General features: G+C 41.9%; 2 protein-coding genes across 6 annotated transcripts in view; one reads left to right on the top strand and one right to left on the bottom strand.

Annotated features, from left to right (window-relative positions):
• Positions 1 to 2827: 2827 nt before the first annotated feature.
• On the top strand, positions 2828 to 18021 carry LOC116382727 (paired box protein Pax-6). Of its 5 annotated transcripts, XM_031845979.1 has the most exons (14): positions 2855 to 2929; positions 5466 to 5539; positions 5747 to 5800; positions 6589 to 6612; positions 9087 to 9217; positions 9549 to 9584; positions 9670 to 9885; positions 10222 to 10387; positions 13642 to 13800; positions 14144 to 14226; positions 14361 to 14511; positions 15089 to 15201; positions 15485 to 15626; positions 16328 to 18021. In XM_031845979.1, the coding sequence occupies exons 3-14, from the start codon at positions 5788 to 5790 to the stop codon at positions 16411 to 16413; spliced, it is 1320 nt and encodes a 439-aa protein (XP_031701839.1). In that variant the 5' UTR covers positions 2855 to 2929; positions 5466 to 5539; positions 5747 to 5787; the 3' UTR covers positions 16414 to 18021. The 5 variants fall into 5 exon arrangements, with proteins under 5 accessions (XP_031701836.1, XP_031701837.1, XP_031701838.1 ...); XM_031845976.1 differs by lacking the exon at positions 5466 to 5539 and having other exon boundaries at positions 2828 to 2929; XM_031845977.1 differs by lacking the exons at positions 5466 to 5539; positions 6589 to 6612 and having other exon boundaries at positions 2828 to 2929.
• A 471-nt stretch (positions 18022 to 18492) lies between these two features.
• The window catches only part of elp4 (elongator acetyltransferase complex subunit 4), a 53098-nt gene continuing 47854 nt past the window's right edge, over positions 18493 to 23736 (bottom strand). The window contains exon 10 of the mRNA XM_031845981.1: positions 18493 to 22079. Coding sequence (XP_031701841.1) covers positions 21951 to 22079 — 129 coding nt within the window. The 3' untranslated portion in view covers positions 18493 to 21950. The remainder of the gene's footprint in view (positions 22080 to 23736) is intronic.

The raw sequence follows: 23736 nt of genomic DNA, 5'->3' as shown, positions 1-23736 counted from the left end.
AAATCTCTCAAAAGTGGAGACAACGAATTAGCTCTTGGAGCGGATTTACAGCTTAACTAAAGAAATCAATAACCTACTGGAGGTATTGTTTCCAAAGAAAACTACTTGACACACTCATCAGGGAATCTGTCTTTTCAGCGAGGGCAGGTTAGTGGTGGGAATTTTTGACAGCTGCAGTCTGAGACAAGTGAGTGGCAATAACATTTGCACTACAAAGGTGAACACAAGCATTCTAATACAAGGATGGAAGATGATTATTTTTGCAATTGGGATCACATTTTAACATTTAATTGTACGGGATGTTCCATGTTTATCAGCATTTTGTTACACAATTGAACTCAGCTTAAGAGTTCAACACAGAAAATGATTATATTCATGACTAAAAACAATGGCTATACAATTGTTTTGGTGCCACAGCTCTGAGGCAGCTGTTCAAGCCAACATGAGGCTGACCGACATGAGGACGCAGGAGTTGCAATCAACTTGTTAGTGTTACAGAGTGTCTCTAACTTTAGGTCATGTACATTCTCTCCACATAAAATGATTTCCCTCAATGAAAAAAGTTAATTCCGAATGATAACTTGTGTTGGCAAGTTAAACTCCACCTTCAGCGTGTGCCATTCAGTTTTACAGTAAATCATAACCAACCCGAGCTTCCCTCATTGCACAAGCTCCTACCGGGTGGGGGTGGGGGTTGTTTGTGGTCTAATGCATGTCTAATAGGGGGGTCCTTGACGTGAAAATGTTTGGGAACCCCCCTTAGCTGATATAAGCTGCGGCCATTCACGGTAGGCCTATAGGCTGAGCCACCAGTCTAAGTGAGTAGAAACAATGCAGGAAGGAGAAACAGATGAATGTGCTCGTTTAGTTTACGGGTTGTTTGATGAAGGAGTATTGGCCAAAGTGTTGTTCCTCACCGCGGGACCCTCGGTGACAGTTTGAGCCGGTCCTCTCAGCTCATTATCTCGCCGGCCCACTGAGGGCCCCATTCAAGCCGGGCAGTCCCACTCTCTCCCCCCCTTCCTCCCTCCCTCTCTCTCTCTCCCTGCCTCCTCTCTCTCTGGCAGCGTCGTTTGTCTACTCATTGAACCCATAGTCAGGAATGCGATGGTTGTTAGGGAGCCCTCTTTCACCTCCGAAGTGTTTTATTGATGAGCTCTGACTTCTCCTACTTTTTCACATGTCAAAGAAAGTCAAGTGTAGGCCTCCATGACTTCATTTCATGGCCTCCATCCCCCAAAAAATTATCTCCCCTCCCCCTTATGCCTGTCCCTCTCCTCGCTCCCTCTCTCTCTTTGCCCTTTCATGCACCCCCTTTTCTGCTTTAGTTTGGCTTCCACATCCATACAACCCTCATTCTCTTCCCTTTCGGTTTTCCTCCTTTTGGAGTAAGCGACGGGGCTCCTCAGAGCCAGACTGGTGCTGCCCAAAGCTCCGGGTGTATGCTCAAACACGGGCGCAGAGGGGTTGCTTTTGGGTGCGTTGAGGTGTGCGTTAATAGCCAGTCATTCAACCAGCGCAGTTTGGGAGCGTGTGGCCATGGCTGCACAGTCATTTGCTTTACTTTATTTACGCGTGCTATTTGCTGTCAGGTCGGAGGAGTGACGTGGCCGTGCCTCGCAAATGTGTCCATAAAAAGCAGCGGAGCTTGCCTAAAGGCTCCGCTCTTTACGCATGGTGTTCTCGTTGACAGGAAGGGTACAGCTATTCAGGAGAAGGTGATACCCAAAAGAATCAACAAAAGCACGTGGTGGACACTTTTGATCGTCTTTAGTGAAGGGAGGTCGTGCCTTTTTCAAGAGCAAACAATTTAAAAAGTAAAAAATCTCCCATATCAGCTATATATTCTGCTTTAAATTCATCCAGAACTGGTGCAGGTTATTTTGTATACCTCCTGCAGGTTTACATTTGACAAGTGGATACAGGAACCCCCCCCCCCCAAAAAAAAAACAAAAAACATTACGTTTACATGCATCCCAACTTTTCAACATAATCTCATAATTACATGCGTCTACATAAAATGAATCTCATATGCACAGCCTCGGTTGCTTCATAACATGTAAACTGCAGCTCTTTGGAATTATCATTTGGCGTTATGAGCTCCAGCGCTCACGTGTGCTGCTGCTGCTCCACTGCTACTTCCCGTTCCCCTTGCAGCACTAGTTAGCCTCAGGTTGGAGCTGAAGAATAGAGCCTTCCGACCAATGGGCATTTCCGAGGCAGTTGCTTTGCAATAGGGCAATATTCAGCAAGTGAGCGCAGAGTATTTGCATGCGTGGGCTGATTAGTGGGTTGGGAAGACTCTCTCTCTCTCTCTCTCAATCTCTCCCTCCCCCCCCCCCCCTCTCGCGCTGTGGCTCGGCCCTGTTTCCCGCTTTTGCTGTGGTGCAGGGGGAAGTGTTTATATGGGGGATGATGACAGAGGTCGGGTCGCGCTAATGGGCCAGTGAAGAGCGGCGGAGGGAGGAGAGGCGAGGCGCACACAGCAGACCAGGAACACATAGGCCTACATTACACTTGTTCCATCGCTAATCAGCATAGGTGTGTTCATTCTCTCACCCCCACCTCCTTCCACCACCACGATTCTCCCTCCCTTCTTCCCTCCTCCCCTCCTTCCCCCCTCTCTCTCTTTCTCTTCCCCACTCTCTCTCTTTCTGACTCTCTCATTCGCTCTCTCACACGCCAGCGCACATCCTCGCCAAACTCCGTGCGTCCTGACATCTGAGTTCACTGTCAATCTCTGTCCCCTTCGCAGGGATATCCCCTCCGTCTCCGCCGAAGACCACTGGAAACTAATTTTTCCTCTTCTAAACTTCCCGAGAGAGACTGATCCTGGTCGGCTTTTTTATTTTTGCTCGTTCTGTGGTGTGGAGGCTGTAGCCTATAGTTTACCAAGGACTTTGACAACGACACAGGATGCCCCAAAAAGGTAAGATTCTGACTTAAAGTTTGTCTGTGCAGTTCAATTATGGAATGATTATTGATATAATTATGATTATATATTATTATTATTATTGTTATTATTATTATTATTATTATTATTATTATTATTATTATTGTTATTATTATTATTAATAATATTATTATTATAGGTCATTTATTCTCGGCTGTAGATTGAGGTTCAGTGGTGAGCTTGTGGGTGTTTATCGTTTGGATTGTGCAGCCTGTCTTCTGACTGGACTCTCTCAAAAGTGCGAACAGCCTTTAGCGGCTCTGTCTGTTTTATCTGCTCGATTTTGTTGGTGTGTTTAGGCCTACGGATAGCTTACCGCTTATTTATGACAGTAAAGAGTAAAAAGTCACGTTGGGCCAGGACAGTGATCATCGTGGAGAATGGGGCGCAATGACCCGTTCAGGAAAGGTGTCAGATTGATTCATGCAGGCAAGTCACCCAAGCGCCTTCTACAAAAAAAAGCTCCATGAAGCACTTGGGGAGGAGGTCCGTTTTTAGCGTGTTTGTGTACAGCTTTCCCCTTTTTCTAAGCTGGTTCCCTTAATGACAGCGAGTTAAACTACTTTTACATTTTAGCAGTTGGGCTGACTAGTATTTAAAGTAGTCAGACACTATCTTTGACAGGCCTATCAGCCTATAATAGTAACTCATGTTTTAAATAAATTCACAAAAAATTCATAAAAACACAAAATATGGATACAAATTGCTGCTTATTTTGTCAAAACAAAGAAATCAGTTGAATAAAACAGGCGTATTAATGTACTGTAATTAGCATCTTTATTTTGTAATTTTCGAGATGCATTCTGCATAATTCAGCCTAAAATACCCTATAAAATGTTGAAGAAACACATCAGGCCTTAATAGGAGGGCTGAAGAATATGTTAACTAACAGTGTTGATCCTTTTTGCTGAGATTAAACATGTTGTAGATAAGCATGCTAAAAAAATAATAGACTAAATGTGTAATATTTAACAATTTTTTTCAAGTAATATACTAAATATAGCCTATATATTCTCTGTTAGCCTACTTGCATCAGGGCCATTGTAGTCAAGGCCCTCACGCACTATTTCTGCATATGAATGTTGTGAGCGCAGCCAGAATAAGCATGTTGAATTAAGACATTGTTGTTACGGATTACTAAAGGAAAAGAAATGCAGATTAGAGCGTAGTTAACCTCGGGAACAACAACGTTTGAGCTTTCGACCTTAAATAAATGATTAACCACTTGGACCTTACAAGGCTAAAAGCTACTGCATTTTTAGGCTGGTCAGGGTTTTTGTATTTATTATTATTATTCCACTCTAACTTTGTTGTGACATCAGGCCAACAACAGGAATTCTTTCTGCATTAGTTGGTGGTTGTTTTGGTAATTTTAGTTTATGCTAAACAGGCTAACTCCGGCTATGTGGCCCAGTGTGATGGAATCTGAATTTGATTAATGCAGCCTTGTTAAACGTGAAAGAAAGCTACAATATAAATGCAATGCGGCCCCTGCGTGGATCCCACAAACTAGCCTTGGACTAAACACAGTCTGTTATAGGCGTCGCTATCAGGCCACTTTGCTCTGCACACAACACTACTTTGCATGGAGGGAGAAAACGAAAACTTTAGACTTCTCCCTCCCTGGCCCCCTTTTTATATGTCCCCCAGTCAATAGCTTCTTTAATGCATTTGTCTTTTCCAATTTAGCGCCCTACTGAGCTGTTGTGTCTTTAAACCCGCTTTACAACCCGCACCAGCAGCACAAAATAACCACCAAATATTTTTTACAAGAAATTACTTTAAAAAAAAAAATCTAGAAAAGCAGGGCCAACAAAACCCACATTCACGCACTAGCGGCACCGGGGTCACGATTGTGTGTGTGTGTCTGAGAGAGAGAGCGAGAGAGAGAGAGAGACAGAGAGTGTGTGATTTGGTGTATGCACGGGCGCGCGCGCGCGCGCGTGTGTGTGTGTGTGTGTTTGTGAATGGTCCCGGAGGGGGTGGATGCATGCCTCCGGCTCTTTGTATTAATCTGAACTTGTTGGTGTGTTTAGTGGGGAAGCTGTGTGTTTCTAGTCGCGGAGGCCGAGTTTTTGCCCCGGGTTTGAGGTATACGAGGCAGGAAAGGGGGTGCATTGTTGCGAGTCCAGCAGGCTTTGTACACCAGCTTTGTACCCCCTCCTGGTCTGGACTTTTGCAGTGCAGTGAGGCGAGGTAGACAACGTGTGTCACTGTACAGTTTCCACTATAGACTCCCTTATTGGAGGAATATCAAGTTTGTATTTATAAGGCTATGAGGAAATAAATAGTGCTGTAAAAGTTATAGGCCCAATTTAATTTATTTTTGACAAGTACTGTCTGAAATAAGCCTATAGAGATGTTCAAGTAATTCCGTGTCGCATACATTTTCTTTTATTTGCTGGGCAACAACATTGAGGTTAATTGTAATTGTAGGGCACAAATAAAGATACAGTAAGTGCATCAGTATAGCTGTGGCTGTGCTAATGTGTTGTTTTGCTTTGTCCTATAGGGAGACATTAAGTAGTGAAAACGGCAGATGATTGACTAAATTGTTATAAAGTGGACAGTCAACTCTGTTTCCAGGCAAGTTTAATTAAAATACATACATACACTGAGGATGTGAAAATTATTTATGCATCAATAATGTTTTAAGCACAAAGATCCGCACACATTATTATCGAACGATGAGATGAGAAACTTAATTTATTATTAAATGCAAATAATTTGACAGTAAAAAGTAAGATATGTACATGAAACTAACCAGCTTTGTCTTCTCCTTGTGACGCGTAGAATACCACAGCCAAGCCGCGTGGGAGTCTGGCGTAGCCTCAATGATGCAGAACAGTAAGTTGTTTTCATATTTATTTTTGCTTTTGAAAGTTTTGATTACAACCGCAAGTTATAATGTGGTTGCATGGAAGCAACACCCACTGACATTATGCACTGCTTGTTGTAGCGCAATAACTTTAACAACACTTTAAAGGAAAGGAAATGTACGTGCAGGCATACATTTGCATGACTATGAGGTGCAGGGGCGAAATATTCTCAGTTATTTGATGGCCGTTTCATTGCTGTTAATTTATTTTTTGCAATGATAGGTAGAGAAGTTATTATTGAACAAGTTAATCACACGTCGTCCTGCTCCAGGGAGAGAGAGAGAGAGAGAGGGGGGAGAAAATAGAGGGGGTTGGGTTGAGAGGGAGATTTTTGTTTCTGCTTGAGTTGGTATTAAATAATTGCACAGCCGTCTGCATTAGCGTTAGAGCTGGCTGCCAGGCTGCATACAAGATTAGCTGCGTAGAGAAGGGCCCTGCATGAAACATGAGGAATAGCAATAATGTCTTATGTAGATTAGTCCATATTCTTCACGGACAGACAGCATGAACTAGAAAGAAAATGCTCATAATACAACCCCAGGCTTTACTGTTAGGTGCAGGCTGAATTCACAGCAGAAGATAAATATTAACAACCATATTGTCGTGGGTGCTAATCAAAAAAACATGGTACATGAAGTTGCTTATCGGCCTCTGTTTAAAGTGGCCCATATGAGTTGAATATCTGTCTTATTCTTGGTGTGTGTTGAAACAAAAAAGGATAAACATGAACCATTTTCTCTCTTGCTGCTGGACAAGAGGTGTATGACATCTGTGATGAAGGTGTGTGGGATGATTTTATTTTATTATTCTCCAAATACCTTGATGACGTGTCTGTGCTGTATTCTGTGCGCATTAGTAAAAAAAAAAAAAAATGTTTGAATCCAATGTTGGACACAATGACAGTTGGATTGTTTGATGTGAGGAGAGGTGTGATTTATAATTAAAGTGACCTGTGATGAAAACAACAAAATACTTTTACAAACTGCTGGCATTAGCGTCTTATTTTATAGCTACAGATATTTTTTTGTTTATTTGTACTATTTTTTTGCTTGCCAGTGTTTAATTATAGAGATAATAGGGCCTTATCAAAGCCATGTACAATACCCAGTGCTCCTGCTTTGCAGCGGATTGATGATAATGGGATGCTCCCCTGGCTTGGCGTGTGATGTCTGGTGCGAATTGCCGAGGAGATATCATTGGGCCCGGCCCTTTGGGTTGTCTAAAGGTCGCGACGGCCTCGATGGCTTTTGTGCTAATAACTCCTGGGTGTATATGGTGGGGAGCGTCCAAATTGACACCATATGTTTTCCTATTAGTCGATTTGCAATAGAATACAAGGCGCATAATCAGCGCCAGCGGGCGAGATCGACTCTGGGCACTTGAGGGAATTGTGCCATGATTAAGACTTAACCTTAGGAGAGTTTGATTTTTATGTGATGTCCTTATCTGACGGGTTTATCGATCCAGAGGATTTATATGATAGCTATAAATCAGAGGTGACGGAGCAGCTCTGGAGAACCCGCTGAGCAGGACTGCTAAATGCGGATAGGCCAATTTCAACGTAAGAAGTCTATTAATTCCACTTAATCCTGGAATTACCAAAGAGCAAGAGGGATGATAATGGATTTACTATCAATCAAATCCACGCTGGAAGATTATTACATAGCGGCCTAAGGGGATATGTTACTCATTTAAACAGGTTTATTTTCACAGGCCCCTTTTGATCATTTTTATACAATTAAGTCTGCAGTTTAAAGCAGAGTCCTGTGACATATTTCAGAGTAAAGACGCCTACCGATTGCACACAACAGGAATGCAGTGGCTGTGAGCATTTGTTGTCAAATACAAACAAGGGGGGGGGGGGAAAGAACTGCATGTCACTTTTAATATGTTAAGAATCCAGGCGCGCCCTCGTTTCTGTGACCGCGCGTAGCCCCTGGCCACCTTAAAACGAAGTCTCCCTCGGAGGGTAAACGAGTAGCGTCCAATTTTGCCTGAGTGATATCCAAATGCAGACAGAAAGGGTCGTTTTATCATGCTACTATTTGTCGTGACGATGCGATTTTCAAAAGCAGAGCGGTGTCATAAAGTGACATGCCTGCCACAAGTGCTCCAACTGATCTTTTCAATTAGCCTCCCATGCATGATCCGAGGCGACTTCCGCCTATTTCCAGAAATTAAGCTCAAACTTGACGTGCAGCTAGCTTTATTTTAAAGACAAATGTCAGGCAGGCTCATCATATTTTCCCCCTCTTCTATATTTGGAGCTTATTTATTGCTAAGGAGCCTCTGCTCCCGGAGTCAATGTACCGGGCGGCAGCGCAGGGGAAGGGAGCGGAGAAACAGAGAGCAGCTCAGGCACTCCGGGGAGTCAGCTCTCCCATTTTGCTTCAGGTTTGCCGGTTTATTCTGTGCTTTAGAGAAATACCATAGCATCATTTAGGAAGCATTTACAAAAAGCAATCTTTTTTTAGACAATAACCAATCATAAAAATGCTATTTTAGAGCTAGATTACTATGTGGTGTCTGTCTTATTTATGCGTAATTACTGTGTGTTTAGAAGGAATATCGGAGAAAGAACTTCTCGATTTAAAGTCACTTTCCAGAAAGCGATGCCTTTGAATGAAAGCTAATTTAACACATTATTTCAAGTCAAGTATTTTCTGTGATTGTCAGTGCTGCTGGTTATTATTAGTTATTAGATCGTTTTTGAGTGAGGTGCTGGTGTTGGTGATGCGCAGCTGTACATGAAGGGATGGATAACGGTGCGACTGTTTTAATACCAACGTTTTCCGGTTTGATAAAAGGTTTGTTTAGTTTTTTCGGGGCAAAAGACCGACTGGGTTGTTAATTTATAATTGGAAAAAAAAAACCTGTATTGAGATGTTTTGGTTGATGTGAGGCTATTGTCGTTTAATCCATGTTCTGCATGTGTTGCTGAATAACTGCGCAATGATTGTCTTCATAGCGGAATGTACCGAGCGGTTTAAACATTTATTACAACTATTGTTTTATCAGTGCGCTTCGATTTTAAATACTTTATTTAACCACATGACAGTTAATTTTTTTAAGTGAGCTGTTATAAACCGTTTGCACTTGTGTGTGCTGTCTTCATATTTCATCTTTAACTCTGCTATCCTGAGCGCTTATCCCATTATCCTCTCCATTAAAAGAAACTAATTTGCTTCATAGCATATGTTTTAATGAGAGTTATTTTACGATGTGATGACTGCGATGCCTTTGTCTCCATGTAGGTCACAGTGGCGTAAACCAGCTTGGTGGTGTGTTTGTTAATGGTAGACCGCTGCCGGATTCCACCAGGCAGAAAATAGTTGAACTCGCTCACAGTGGTGCTCGACCCTGCGACATCTCCAGGATACTGCAGGTGACAACCACACTCCCGTTTGAACAGATAACAGGTTTCAAACTGAATTTGTTTTCAATGGATGCAAACTGATTTTTTTCCCAAAAGAAAATTAAGCAAAATATGAGAGACATAACGGTATGGTGGTCCCGTATAATCCATTTTTCCTGTAGCCTGAATGTTGCAATTTAAGATTGTATTTAAGTCAGTAAAATTATTATTTACTAGTTACATCATTCCGTTTACTGGAAATGTAATAAGGCCGACAAAAAGGAAAGTAATCTGCCAGCTCTTATAAAGAATACATATAATGCCTAATATACCATTGAAGGCATATTTTTTGTGTTTATAGACCCATGATGAAGTCCAAGTGCTGGACAGTGAAAAGGTGAAAATTATTTGACGCCATCTTAGAAATTCTGGTAATAGTCGTAAATAATGTATGTGAATTGTGTCTTTTGTTTTCTATACAGGTATCCAACGGCTGTGTGAGCAAGATCCTAGGCCGGTATTATGAAACTGGCTCCATAAGACCGAGAGCAATAGGCGGCAGCAAGCCCAGGGTTGCCACTCCAGAGGTGGTCGCAAAAATCGCGCAGTACAAGAGGGAGTGTCCGTCTATCTTCGCTTGGGAGATCCGTGACAGACTTCTGTCGGATGGGGTCTGCACCAACGACAATATACCCAGTGTAAGTGTACTGACTGTAAGTTATGTGCATGATTTAATTTGCCACATGAAATGACTTTTTTTCTCATGCAGTGGAGGAAAAGGAGATGGGCAACCAACCATTCAGTTTTATTAAATAGAAAGTGTGGGGCGCGCATTACTGCATGTGTGATCATCCAAACATACAGTCAATTAGAAGGAGCTTGCTGTCCATTTGTGCGCTTTGCAGGAACCTCTTCCTGTGCACATTTATTATGATTATAATGTGTGTGCCACATATTTTTACCCGCATATAGAAACACACTGATACGGTGCTCCATCTAATCTTTACTTTTATCATATGCAATTTGTCATTCAGGTGTCATCGATAAACAGAGTCCTCCGCAACCTGGCTAGTGAAAAGCAACAGATGGGCGCAGATGGCATGTATGACAAGCTGAGAATGCTCAACGGTCAGACAGGAACTTGGGGGACCCGGCCCGGCTGGTACCCCGGAACATCAGTGCCAGGGCAGCCCAACCAAGGTGAGCCTCATTATCACACAGTGGCATTAAAGACACCTTGACGCATGCATTGTAAAGGCGGATACAGCCGGGCGGCGTGGGTCTGATTTCTGAGGCTCAGTAACGTTTCAAAATATTTGACTTGTGTTTGAAGATGGATGCGTTCAGATTTATATACCTCCACAGAGGTTACCATAAATGATCGCGTTTGAATATGAATAGTTTTGCAGTTTACTATTCCAGTGGTTCCGGTCCACGACTCTGTTTGCGGGACGATATTGAATTGGCATGCTTTGATGCCCTGAACAAGACCCCCAATTAAGACTAGTCGATTAGAGGAAGCCATAGGTCATGCATGCAGTCTCAATGCTTCCACTGTCCCAGACATGGATGTGCGTGACAGCGGCTTGTCCTTTCAGCAGAGGTGTCCACCCAACAGCCTGCATTTTCCTCCCCTCCTGATGGGGAGGCAGAGCCGGGGAGCTGTGTGCGGGGATATTAGTACAAAGGAATGTTTTCCTTCACACGCAATGATTGGTTATGGGAACGGTCCGCACTACGTGTAATTGCTCATTAAAGAGGGCTTTGTCTCTCATTATGGCAACATGCAGGAGTGTGGAGATGGTAAGGCTGCTGTGGAAATGTTCCACTTCAGAAGGTTTTCTTTCGGCCTACTGCAGGCCGAACACTGAGAAAATTTTATTATTAGAAACACCACCTGTTTACGCTTACATTGCTCCTTCAATATTTACTCACTAAACACGTTTTACGATAAAGCATTGAGTTTGAGTAATACGCATCAGAATTGGGAAATACAAGTGCTGAAATTCAGTCGTTGCAAATAATAATTTGCATTTGTTTGATGACCATTTGGACACGTGGGGCTGTTGTCAATAAGCAGCAAAGCGGAAAAGATCATATTAACAGCGAAAGGATTAACTTCATTTTGGAATAATATTTAACAATATCTTTAATAGTAATACGCCTATTATTGTTGTTGTTATTATTGTACATAACAGTAATATGCTACTTATTTAGTTTTTTGTATTACTGTTGTTGGTACAGCCTGTCATAGTACGTTACATAAATTATTAACCATTGTTAATAAATATGATTATTTATAATAATTATGACACCACAATAATAATAATTATGACACCACAATAAACAATAAACAATATAATTATTAATAATAATCACTATTATTGTTATTATTAATAACGACTTATCTATCTATCTTTTTAATTCAATGGCTATCTAAGCAAAGCATGTTGTCTCAGGGGAACGAAAATATGTTTTCCATCTGACAGCCGAGTCAGCAGCTATAATGGCTACATGGAGAGTGACAGGGCCCCAAAAGAAGACAACTCTATCCAAAGAGGAACAAATAAAAACTCCTTACCGATTTTGTCTTTTATCTCTTTCTCATTCTCATTCGCTGGCTATATGGCTCTAAATCCCGTCTATAGGATTTAGTCTCTCACTTTCTCTTTCAGTTCTAAGCGGTTTCTCAAGAGTGTTTTGATCCAGTCTCAGCAGCTGAAAGGTGCCGCAATTGGTTCGGTATCTCTTTTTTGCTGCTTTTCCGCCTGACTGGCTGAGACATCGTGATACTAAAGAATGAGTTTATTTCCCAGCGCTTTTATAAAGAAAACAAATCCCATCCTAGCGTCAGTTGGTCTGGCAGACGGATAATAGCTGCACATTCACTCCTTTTTATGGATTATCCAGAGTGAAGAAACAAATAGCGTGGATACAAACTGTTGGCCTATAGAAGAATACTTTTGTCTATTTGTAGCGAGGGAAATTGTCAAGAAACATGTCGCATCAGGTTTTCCTCCAGTGAACCAAGACTTTCACATTTAGACACACTAAATATGTTTTCAGGTCTACTGCAAGCATGGAAATTCGCTTTTGAGCAAACCTGCATCTTGCTTGAACTCACATTATGGAAACGTTTGTTTTTTTAAATATTTTTACAATATCTAACTGCTGCATTTTTCACACCAGAAAAAAAGAAAGTTTGCACACCTTAACTTAAATGTTTGGGTGTCTATGGAACCCACATGTTTGCTTTTAAAGGGCACAGAAGCTTAATGCATGGCTTAATATAGGCCGTTCTGCACCTGTTCCAACCTCGTGTCCACGAGCAAGGTACTACTCTCTAAAACTATGCTAATCTGGTTAAAACATAAACAAAATCTGCATACAAAAGAACTCTCTTGCATGAGTTCAACCCGTGGCTCCAGGCAAACATCCGTGAGATATTGCATAAACCACTCTTATCAACGCACCCCTGCTTACTTTCGCATTAACTTCTCGGTGTGATAATGATGTCCAACAACAAGACAGACATTAGTCGATAAGCCTCGTCCTGCAACTGAAGGGGCAGTGAATAGATTGGCCTTATTTTGGTTGTTCAGGGGGTTGCATGCTCTCTCCTCACTCATTTGTTTCCAATTGAAGACAGAAATCCTGACTGGCGTGTAGCTGGCCGGGGGACGTGATTAATGATGGTAGTGGATAAGGGTTAACACACTGGACTCAAAGCTCTGTTGACTGGGATCCTCGTGCGCACAATGACAAAGTACTATAGCTTGTGCGCCTCCAGAGAGAGAGGATCCTTTTGTCATCTCCTCCAATAGCCCCCCTCCCATATATTACACCCACCGAGGGCTCACTGCTCGTCCCTGGCTGTGTCCATAGTTTAATGGTTTCCCTTACTCCTGAAGGCATTGTATCATTCTGAAAAGCGTCTTCTCCTATTCAAAAGTTGGTGGTCACCTCAATGGCTATACCAACGCCCATATGGGAACGACCATTGAGGCATTGCTCTGCCTTAAAAAAGGGGGCTAGAGAGTTTGGGGTTTTAATACATTTCGTAGGCTCTGAAAAGAGGCTCGCCACATCTTGTCACATTTCTCTTAACCTTTTGAGAACACACGCCATTGTTGGGAAGCGATAAGTACGCGGAGCCTTTCCCTCGCCAGCCTGTTTTTCCCACAATATTTTATAAACAGTTCAAACATAAAGCCTTTTTCATATTGTTAATTTTTCACGCAGTCAGTTGTCTGTAATCTGGCAAGATTAAGAAGCAACGGCGAATAATTCCTCTGATTTTGAATTGAATCAACCATGATAGAGGCTTTAATTAATGATGTTGCACCGCAGTCTGTACAATTAGCTGCAGGCCGATACAACACGCGACCCGAGAATTAATTATTCAATTAGCTTAATTGAATGTATATTTCAATCATATGCTTTTTTTTTTGCAGATGGCTGCCCACAACAAGACGGCGCAGGAGAAAACACAAACTCCATCAGCTCGAATGGGGAGGATTCAGAGGAGACACAGATGCGACTGCAGCTCAAGAGGAAACTACAGAGAAACCGCACGTCCTTCACACAGGAGCAGATTGAAGCACTGGAAAAAGGTCGGGCAATCAGTGAATCATTTCAACATTTATATCCGCCATTTGTTATTTTTTATTTATTTATTTACAAAATGTCATTGTTATTTGTAAAAAGAAATACACACGTTGCGGTTTGTCTGAAGATATTAGGATAGCGACACTTTAATCTTTTATTCTGAAATAAAACGAATGATAGGTCTAATTTCTGTTAGACATGGGACATAGTTTATAGTCCAAAGTTTTGGATCTATAGGCTCTTGACGTACACATATTCAACTAATATCCCTACAAAAAATAAATGACCCTAGATCTAATGTATTCATTATTTACTAACAATGTTGTTGTGCGGTTTCTTTCATTACAGAATTTGAAAGAACTCATTATCCAGATGTTTTCGCGCGAGAGAGACTAGCAGCGAAAATTGACCTGCCCGAAGCAAGAATACAAGTGAGTGATCAGAACTTTATTATTATTATTATTATTATTATTATTATTTATTTTTTATTTTTTTTTTACAACGGATGTGTGAACGTTTTCAAAATAGCAACAATGAAAGGAAAACTAAGCAGCCTTCGTTGCAGGTATGGTTCTCAAATAGAAGAGCAAAGTGGAGGCGAGAGGAGAAGCTGCGGAACCAGCGCCGGCAGGCCAACAACTCCTCCAGTCACATTCCCATCAGCAGCAGCTTTAGCACCAGCGTCTACCAGGCCATCCCACAACCCACTACACCGGGTAGGTGCACCACAGCGGGGATAGTACTTACAGGATACCCCCATCCCTTCAAATACTATTAAAGTTTGATATCAAAGTATGTGTCAACTAAAGTGCTGCATGCATAAATATTCACATTGTATTATTACTGTTATAATGTACGTAAAAAAATGTACATGTCGATGGGTTCGGGTCAGACAGGATCCATGTTAAATATTACTAAATATTATTATGCCACAGCCTGCGGATTAATATAAAAAGGAGAAAAAAAATGCCTCAAAGGCTGTGCGCTCTGGTTCACTTAAAGAAGCACCGGTGGTTTCCTTTTGATGGATGATTGAGCAAAACTTCTCAGCTGACTTATATCTGCGTAATTACCGAATCAGGCACGAGGGCACACCGGCAGAGCTGAAGCTCATGCTCACAAGTCAATCACCTGAGACACACGCTGTACAGTATGTGTCCGGGCCTATCCGCCTGTCAAATAAGGCGTCCCCTCACGCACGCACTTAGCGCTAATGAGACGGTCCATCGCATTGGAGGACTGTGTTTGTGATTTCAGCGGGTTTTTTAAACACATTTTCACTTTCATTCACAGTGTCTTTCACCGCGGGGTCAATGCTGGGTAGACCTGACTCTGCTCTGGCAAACACCTACAGTGCGCTGCCCCCCATGCCCAGCTTCACCATGTCAAACACTCTACCTATGCAAGTAAGTAAAATACCACAATGCTCTATAGCCAATCATGTTTAAAGATATACCTATTATGTGATATTTTATGATGATTGATGTGATTGTAAGAGTGGAATCAAACACGCCATGAGTAATTTAAATTGTTTCCTGGCCAAACAACAAAAAAAAACCTTAAAGGATAGCTTTCTCAGAGAACCAAAACGTATACATTAAATTAAATCAAGCCACATCTGCCTTACAGTATTCCAGACTACAACTATGGTTGGCTCAGCTAATGTAACATTCTCTCCCCTATCTATAGCCCAGCCAGACCTCCTCTTATTCCTGCATGCTGCCTACCAGTCCGCCTGTGAACGGGCGGAGCTACGACACATACACGCCCCCTCATATGCAGGCACATATGAACAGCCAATCAATGACCACTTCTGGTACCACCTCAACAGGTAGGCAGACAGTTCATTGTTTACCAACATGCTTGGGAATTAATCATAACAAACAGTGTACTCTCTGAAACATCTGCCACCTTTCCTGTAAATAAGGGGGTACTACAGCCGTCTTTGATTCATGATCTGTTGCAGCAACTTTCCTTTTTCCTTTCCATCTACTTGAGAAACTGGTTTAAACAGATCAATATCTCTGCATTCCATATCATTCTCCTTCTGCAGTTGCATGAAGCTCATTTCAGTGCCGCTCTACGCCATCATGTCAACCCCGCTACTCCAGCCCATAGTTTAGTTCCACCCCATTAGGATGCTTTTACTGAGAGCCGTATATACCGGTTATAGTCATGAAGAGTTAATCATGCATAACCACATTTCCTCTGTGCTAAATTGCTAATTAATTTGATTCATTTGCTGTTCTACTCTATCTGTTTAAATGCCATTGCCAAAGCCTCAATTTATCGAGCTTGCAAGCCTTTTACTGTGCAACCATGTGCAGAGCATTGTGACTCACTGCAGCTCCACTGCTACCTATTTGCAAGCGTTTAAAGCACAATGCTCTGTGCTATGAGCCTAACTAGTGTTAGCTGTCACACTAACTGTGCATGGTGCATCAACTCATCTAATTTAGCTTGGGGACTTCTGGGGATCTTTTTACATTTTTTATTTTTTTTTACTGACATTTTCTCTTTTTGTCTCTGCAGGACTCATCTCTCCTGGAGTGTCTGTCCCTGTCCAAGTCCCAGGGAACGAGCCTGACATGTCTCAGTACTGGTCAAGACTACAGTAGAGAGAAGAGCTACTTCACCCTATAACCACCCACTCCACCGTCGCCCTCCGGCAGTGCTCCTCACACATACACGGCACAGAAGAGTAAAGAAGGCAAGAGAGGGTTGTGAAGAGGAGAGGAGGAAAGAAAGAGAGAGACTCTGGGAGAGCCTTGGGACGTCTGGGCTTTGTTTTTCCAGTGGGACTGTGTGCTGTTCTGTAGCTCTAGGCACATTCAAACGAGGACTTGGAAGAGAGAACAACGATGGAAAGTCAAGAAGAAAATGGACCTCTGTAAAGTGCCCGGTGTTACATTTTTATGGAACAAAAACTGTTTTTTTTCTATTTCCAACTTCAGTCATTGTTTCCTTTTTTCTCTGGTGTGTTAGTAAATGGCCATTTGTATGTTAATATGAAAAACCAAGATCAAGTACTGATAGATGGACTGCTAGAAAACCATGTTGGTCTTGCGTTTGTTTGAGAGAAGAGAACCTGAGAGATTCTGCCATGACTATCTTTTGATCTGCTTATATCGAGACTTTCTACCAGCCTTTGCATGGTCTCTGGACGCTGTTGCATATCATTAAAGACGAAAAGCTGGAGGGAAGACTCTTACTGTGTAAAAAAAAAATATATTTATTGGTCTTATTTCTTACGAATGGATATTTAGCAGAGGAAACTCAAACTCGATCCACCCACTGAGGCTGTGGTCTTGACTCCTCTGACATGGGCCTGCGTTTGCCGGCTTATTTAACACGGATCACTATCAACAGCTCAAAGTGTGCAAAGACAGTGCGACGTGCGGCACAACTTGGACCTCTTGCTTCGGTGGTTGGATTGACTCTAGATTACCACGAAGAACATTACATGTGGAAAACAGGTGTAAAAGAAAACCTGTAGTCTGTAAATGGTAGACTGCGTCTTCGATATAATCCAGTTTGTTTATGTCAAAATGTAAAGTACTTGTCTTCCCTTGAAATCTTCCAGAAAGATTTCTCCAATAAAAGTTGATTTCATTTATATCCCCGAGAATATTCTATAAATGTTCCATGCATCATGAAATACATTTCTTTAGGGTCAGGTACAATTTGTCTCTTAGGTATAGTTGTATTATAGTGTCCTATGGTCAAAAAAAATCGTGCTAGAAATATTTAATTCCTATAATTATGATTAAACATTGCTTGACAGAGTTTTAAACTTAAGTGTTTGGCAGTTGTTTACAAGTACATATCAGATTTAATCATTGTTGATTGTAAAACAGACCAAAGCCTTTGTATTTCATCTAGCACACAATGTTTTTTTTTGAAAGATATTAGTCTTGTGTTGCAAAATTTTTGTAAACACGTTCTGTTCGATTACATTGGCTTCGAGTTCATAAGACTGCAGTCAAACCCCGCAGTCCTTATTTATAATTGAAGACCACGGGAGGGTTTTTCTAGCATCATCTGTCATGCTCTTTTGAGTTTTGCATTTTTATTTCAGTGTGTACGTAGAACATGGACACACTGGGTTTACGTCTGAGCAATGCTTCTGAGATAAAAACGTCTACACGCTGTCTCTTAAATATTTCAATTTAATTTTATTTAAAATGGAGCTTTCTAAATGTATTTTGTGAAAATTATAAAACATTTTGTACAGTAAAATTGTGTCTTAAAGAAAACCTTTTTGCCTCTTCAATGCTGTGTCTCATACAGTGTCAGTCTTTACTGAGCAGGTAAAGAGTCAAACATTTTAACATAATGCATCATAGCTGCATATTCAAACAAATATAAATGCTGACAAAGCATTTATTACAAGAGCTGGCAATACACACATAACACTTCCAATTCCCACCAAACAAAGGTGTCCAAAATAACAAACCTCTCTTGATGTATGGGCTGAACCAAGTCGACACAGACCACACAGCACAACACCGCTGCACAATGAGAAAGGTCAAGCAATTCACCATCACTGGCTCTTGTTGTAGTAGAGTTACGATGGTATGAAAAAAAATACAGAGCCAATGAAGAGGAGGGAGCAGGGAAGAGAGAGAGAGAGAGAGAGAGAGAGAGAGAGAGAGAGAGAGAGAGAGAGAGAGAGGGGGGAGTCATGGAATAAAGCAGTCAGTGCCGAGAGCGAGGCAAAGGAGCGATTGTGTGGCAGAGTGAGTTATTTTGCTTCACTTGCTGCCTCAGCAGGGGGGTTGTGTCTGTGTGTAGATTTGAGGGGGGGTGTTAGAGAGAGAGAGAGAGAGAGAGAGAGAGAGAGAGAGAGCATCTAAAAGGAAAGGATGTCCAGGAGAGAGTGAGGTCAGGTAATATTCACACAGCATGCAGCAGCGCCAAATGTCTTGCTAAACTGATTAATTGAATTTACACATCCCACTCAATATTTAATAGTCCAATTAGAACTTGGAGGATTGGCAGTTAATCTGATTTTTAAGAGGATTCTTTTCTTTTATCACACTGAGTTTATCACACAGACGGAAGAAAACAGTTTAGAGAGCCCAGGGAGGGACAGAGAGAACAGGCAGAGGAGAAACATTAATTATTACAGAGAGAATGAAAGAGAGATTCAAAATGCAAGAAAGACTGCAATTAGTGGAAGTCTAAATAATACACAGCTAGATAGAAAGGTTTGAATGTAATTTTCACTCGGAAAACAAGTTAAACAATATAAGTTTCTGGAAAAGTTCCTGAGAACCTTGTGCTCTTTGATCTATTTTTTTAATGAGACAACAATTCTGACCTGGAAATGTGAATTCGCACAGCAGTGAACAGAAGCTAACACTCTCCTATTTAGTGTGAGCGGTTAAGGTCTGTGTGCGAGTGTGTGCTTTATGCAAACATGAATGGACGTTTCCCTCATCATTGTAAATACAATACATAATAGTCCAGCTTTGTGTCTTTTATATTTGACAGATATGGTCACCTCATTTGCGAAGATGGGTCTGCTTTATGAAACCAAAATTGTCTGAGAGATATCGAGTGTGGTAAAAATGAACTGTCCCACATTGTGTGCTTGAATAGTGCTGCAACGTGACAGCCATTTAATAACAGGACACACAAGGCCGCAGCTAAAGCTACAGTAGGAAAACAACTATGGCTCAAGGAATCAATAGGACATGAGCAGCAGCTGCCAAAAGACACAACTATGAAAGAACGCTCTCTACACTCGGTCCCATAGATTCCTGTCTTTGATTAAGGCCGAGCAAGGCTTTCAAGGAATAGGTCCTGTGAAGTGAGTGTACATCTTATGTGCTATTGTTGCAGATTACAATAAGATCAATGCAGACAAAAAAAAGGAAAATATCTTATATGTAATATTTACAGTTTTCTTCCCTCCACGTTAAGATGATTTGTTATAAAACTCATAACACAATAACATGGTATAAACCATTAAAAAGAAAGAAATGGGGTTGTACAGTATACGGTTTACTCTGGAGGGCGTCTAAAAAAATCATTCATCAGAACGATCCCACTGAACAGGAGAGAATACATTCTCCACCTGATTGTGAAGCTCCAGTTATTGTGTTACTGTGTTCAGAGGCTTAAATTAATTTAGATCTCCTGGTACCCGGAATTTTCTTATTCATGCTCATTACAGAAGCATGTGTGACTAATCACAACCCACGCCGTTGTCTGACCGGCAGAACACTAACAGATCCAGTCAATCAGGTATACAAAGTCATATTCTAAATTTTATTTATTTTTAACTCAATCTTGATTATTAACGTGCACAGCTACATGTATAATATATGTATACTGAATGCTAACATTGGTCGAAAGTGAGGACTGGCGACTACCAGAATAGCATCAACTCACTAAATTCTAAATGTAAATACATTTTTTACAATGTGCATAGAAGAAATTGACATTGTAAAACTTTGCTGATGGTTTTAAAACTTAGAAAATGATGCACTTTGAACTGAGTGTATCAGCACTGTGAAAAAACAGACATGCCAGGAGTATGTCAATTATCCTATTTTAAGCTATACCCTAAAAGTGTATGCTGAAAATGTCAACTCCTTCACAACAATAACTTGCAAAACAGTTTTTATCTTGACAACTCAAGCTCTTCTTCACCTGTATAAGTGACCTGTGTATATGTCATCTCTCTCTCTCTCATATACCCGATATAAGAGCACTCCATTCATGCATGAAACTGTCAGGTAGCACTACCCTCTCCCAACACGTGTTGCAGATGGTTACCAATACTGCCAGTTTTCACAGGCAAAATTATTCAAACTGGCATCAGCGGCAGACTGAGGAAAACAAAAATGAAACATTTAATTTTTCATGTTGTTTTTTTTTCCTCTGTTTCTCCATGTCACTGTTTGACCTAATTTGTTCTTTTGGACTTGTCATGGCAAAGCAGCTCATCCAGCAAACACGCCTGATGAGGTGTGAAGCCTGCACCCAAATCCAGCTCTCCTACCCTCTGCCCACATTTTCCCGCTCAGCTCTCAAGCTCACTGGAGGTAGACGTCACTCACCGGCAGAGTCTCAGGGTCGGATGGAAGCATCCCTGTTCCAACCTGAAACCAGTGAGGCAGACCAGAGATTCATAACACACTCTCTTTACATCCTCTCACAGTCGCACAGATAGTCAACTTCCCCTTCAGAGCTGGTGTTGACATACAATAAAGTAAAAAAACCCCATAAATAAAGACCATATGTTGTGTATTTATTTGCTTTTATTTAACTAAACAAAAGCACTTTTTTTTTTTGCATTTTCCAAGAAAAAAAAAACCACTTCTACAAAGAGGAGCTAGTCAGGAGAGGCCACCTTTGTTTGTACAGTACGCTCGAAGCGAGGGAGAATGCAGTTAAATTATTTAATGTTTGCCAAGAGTGAGAGTCTGTGTAGACTAAAAAAATATTTCATGATGACACTTTACTTGTAAGTGAAATCCTCAGAGACAGAGAACAACAAAAAAAACCAAAATGTACCAAATCTTAAAGATGCTCAATACGGCCATTAGCTAGCCAGCTGGGTACCACAGAGAGACTCGCATGCACTAAAAATGCACGAGCGGCCGGCCAGGCTACGTAAACAAAGCACAGAGAAGCTTGTATTACAACAAACAGGAAGGGAGTGGGACTTCGCTCTCTGCTCCACTATATCTTTACATTGTTCCTATATTAATGCCCTGAATACACCTTTGAATAATCCCTCCATCTTGGATTTTAATTGGGTTAAGTACTAGTCGCCCTGCCAATCATATACCTTGATAAAACATCTAGAAAACACCTTACGGCTCACAATTTTGCAACTTACAGTGGGAAACAAAGCAAACTGTAGGAATTCAACCTCGGCCAATCATACAAGTTAAATTAACTTCTCATAGCAGAATGCCAACTTGTGAGTTTACTGCATGTTTGTATAAAAAAGGACTTGAGATATAGTTGATGTTTAGATCTTCACCCCTGGCTGGGACAGTTGGCAGGTGGTAATGGCTTGCAGGGTTATCGAGGTTGACATTACGTGGGCGAGGGAACAACCTGGTCGCCATGGTAAAGAGGACAACGCCGCGGCGTTCCAGGTGTTGGTTGCCCTTGGCGACTGTGTGGGAGCACACTAGAAGTCCAGGTGTTTGTTGCCGGAACTGCCGGAGCCACAGGCTGAGGCCACCGTGGCCGCTCCTGCCAGCTCCCCCCTGCTCACACGACTCACCGTCTCAGACAAGTCTGGAGGCAAATGCAGTCTCTACAGAAGTCAGAGAGAGAGAGAGAGAGAGAGAGAGAGAGAGAGAGAGAGAGAGAGAGGGAGGGAGGGGGGCAGAGTATTAGATCACCAAAAGAAAGCACTACAGTGGATCAACATACAGTAGATGGTACACTTCAGTGATGTTTATTCACAGAGAGCCATGTTGGGTTGAAATTGCATTAGATGCTTCAGCACTCCCCTCAGCACTGGCATGGAGGAGTAAACCTGCTAGCGTGCTGCTAAATGCTTCAGAGAGCTTTAGGTCTGTTACAGCTCACAGGGAATACGTCTGTGTGTGTGAGGTAGGGGTGTTTTGAGAAGTTGTGTCGGACACAACAGCATGCATTTATGAGGTGAGGTGTGTTCATACGCAGATGTGCATGCAAAATCTGGATGTGTTTGCACTTGTGTTGATTCGCTGTGTTTGCAACACAGATGATTATGTTCAGCTAATACCAGTCATTCGGATCAAGTCTTTTAGCCGTTTCATAGCAAAGCTTATCTACGGAGCAGCCCTGTGCCAACTCGAAGCACAAAGACGCTAAGAGGTTAATGAGGGCCACTCATGTAAAGCCCCCTAACACCAACATGCTAACTACTACAAACCTTAAGAGGGGCTACGCTGCTCTGCTCTCTCAAGAAGCCGCAGCAAAAGGCTCCCAATGGCACTCCATGAACAAAGTCTTGAAGAGGTGCTGAGAGCGTGAGAGGAGGTGAAGTATCTCCAGAGCCAAGTGTGCACCCAACAATGGTGTTGAGCAGCATGTTGCTCGAGTGTCTATCGAGGAAGTTAAATCAGAATACAGGCATCCCGGGTACAAGAGAAGTTAAACCCTGTAATTTGCCCCTGAAAGAATCTGCCATGACATCTGACACCCACTGGTCAAAGCCTGCGCTCCCACCCCACCCCACCCCTCTAAAACTTCCCCCCTCAAGACATGCAGCTTTAGGAGAGCCCTTCCACTCCCACAGATACTTATCTTTTTCTTAATGACTAGGTGTTTGGGCACAGGGTTTAACAGCGTCATTACTAAGAGATAATTCAGGACTACGCAACACTCTTTACCCCTCTAGACTACTTCCTCCCTTGGACTAATACAGTTTTTTTAGGAGCACTCAAACGTTTCAGTCTGAACTGAAAATGTTTTTACATCACTGATGTTCATGTCTGATATGAAGCCTTGTGCTGTGGCTACTGTGGCTAAGAGGTCAGAGGTGCATCAAGTGGTCTCTTTTCTGTTCAACGCATTGCCTTTGTGTGTGTGCGTGTGTGTGTGTCAGAAGACCGTTTGTCAAGCAAGTAGAGGAAACAAGAGGATAAGTCTACATGCAGCCCTGCAGATTATCTAGGGCAGGTGAGCCCTGAGACACTGTGAAAGACCTATAATTTAATGTAAGATGGTAAAGGTAAGGTTACACAGGAATTATAGAGGCACAGATGGAAAATACCACTGCGAGAAAACACAGATACATCATGAGCATAAACTAACTCTTTTGACACCGCAAGAAGAAGGACACATGATGAATTAGATAAACTTCTCTCTGTATAACTTTCTCTCTGACTCCCTCCCTCTTTCTCTCTCTCTCTCTCTGTCTCTCTCACACACATGCACACACACACACACACACACACACACACACACACACACACACACAC

This window comes from Anarrhichthys ocellatus, unplaced genomic scaffold (assembly GCF_004355925.1).
Source record: "Anarrhichthys ocellatus isolate YVR2014 unplaced genomic scaffold, GSC_Weel_1.0 scaffold6, whole genome shotgun sequence".
NCBI classification, from domain to species: domain Eukaryota; kingdom Metazoa; phylum Chordata; class Actinopteri; order Perciformes; family Anarhichadidae; genus Anarrhichthys; species Anarrhichthys ocellatus.
The sequence above is the reverse complement of the archived record's forward strand: the minus strand, read 5'-3'. Positions and strand labels throughout refer to the sequence as shown.

Coding starts and splice junctions, on each gene's coding strand:
- LOC116382727 (XM_031845976.1), top strand. Junction 13,801..14,143: donor GATTGAAGCACTGGAAAAAG/GTCGGGCAATCA, acceptor CTTTCATTACAG/AATTTGAAAGAACTCATTAT. Junction 15,627..16,327: donor TTCTGGTACCACCTCAACAG/GTAGGCAGACAG, acceptor TTGTCTCTGCAG/GACTCATCTCTCCTGGAGTG.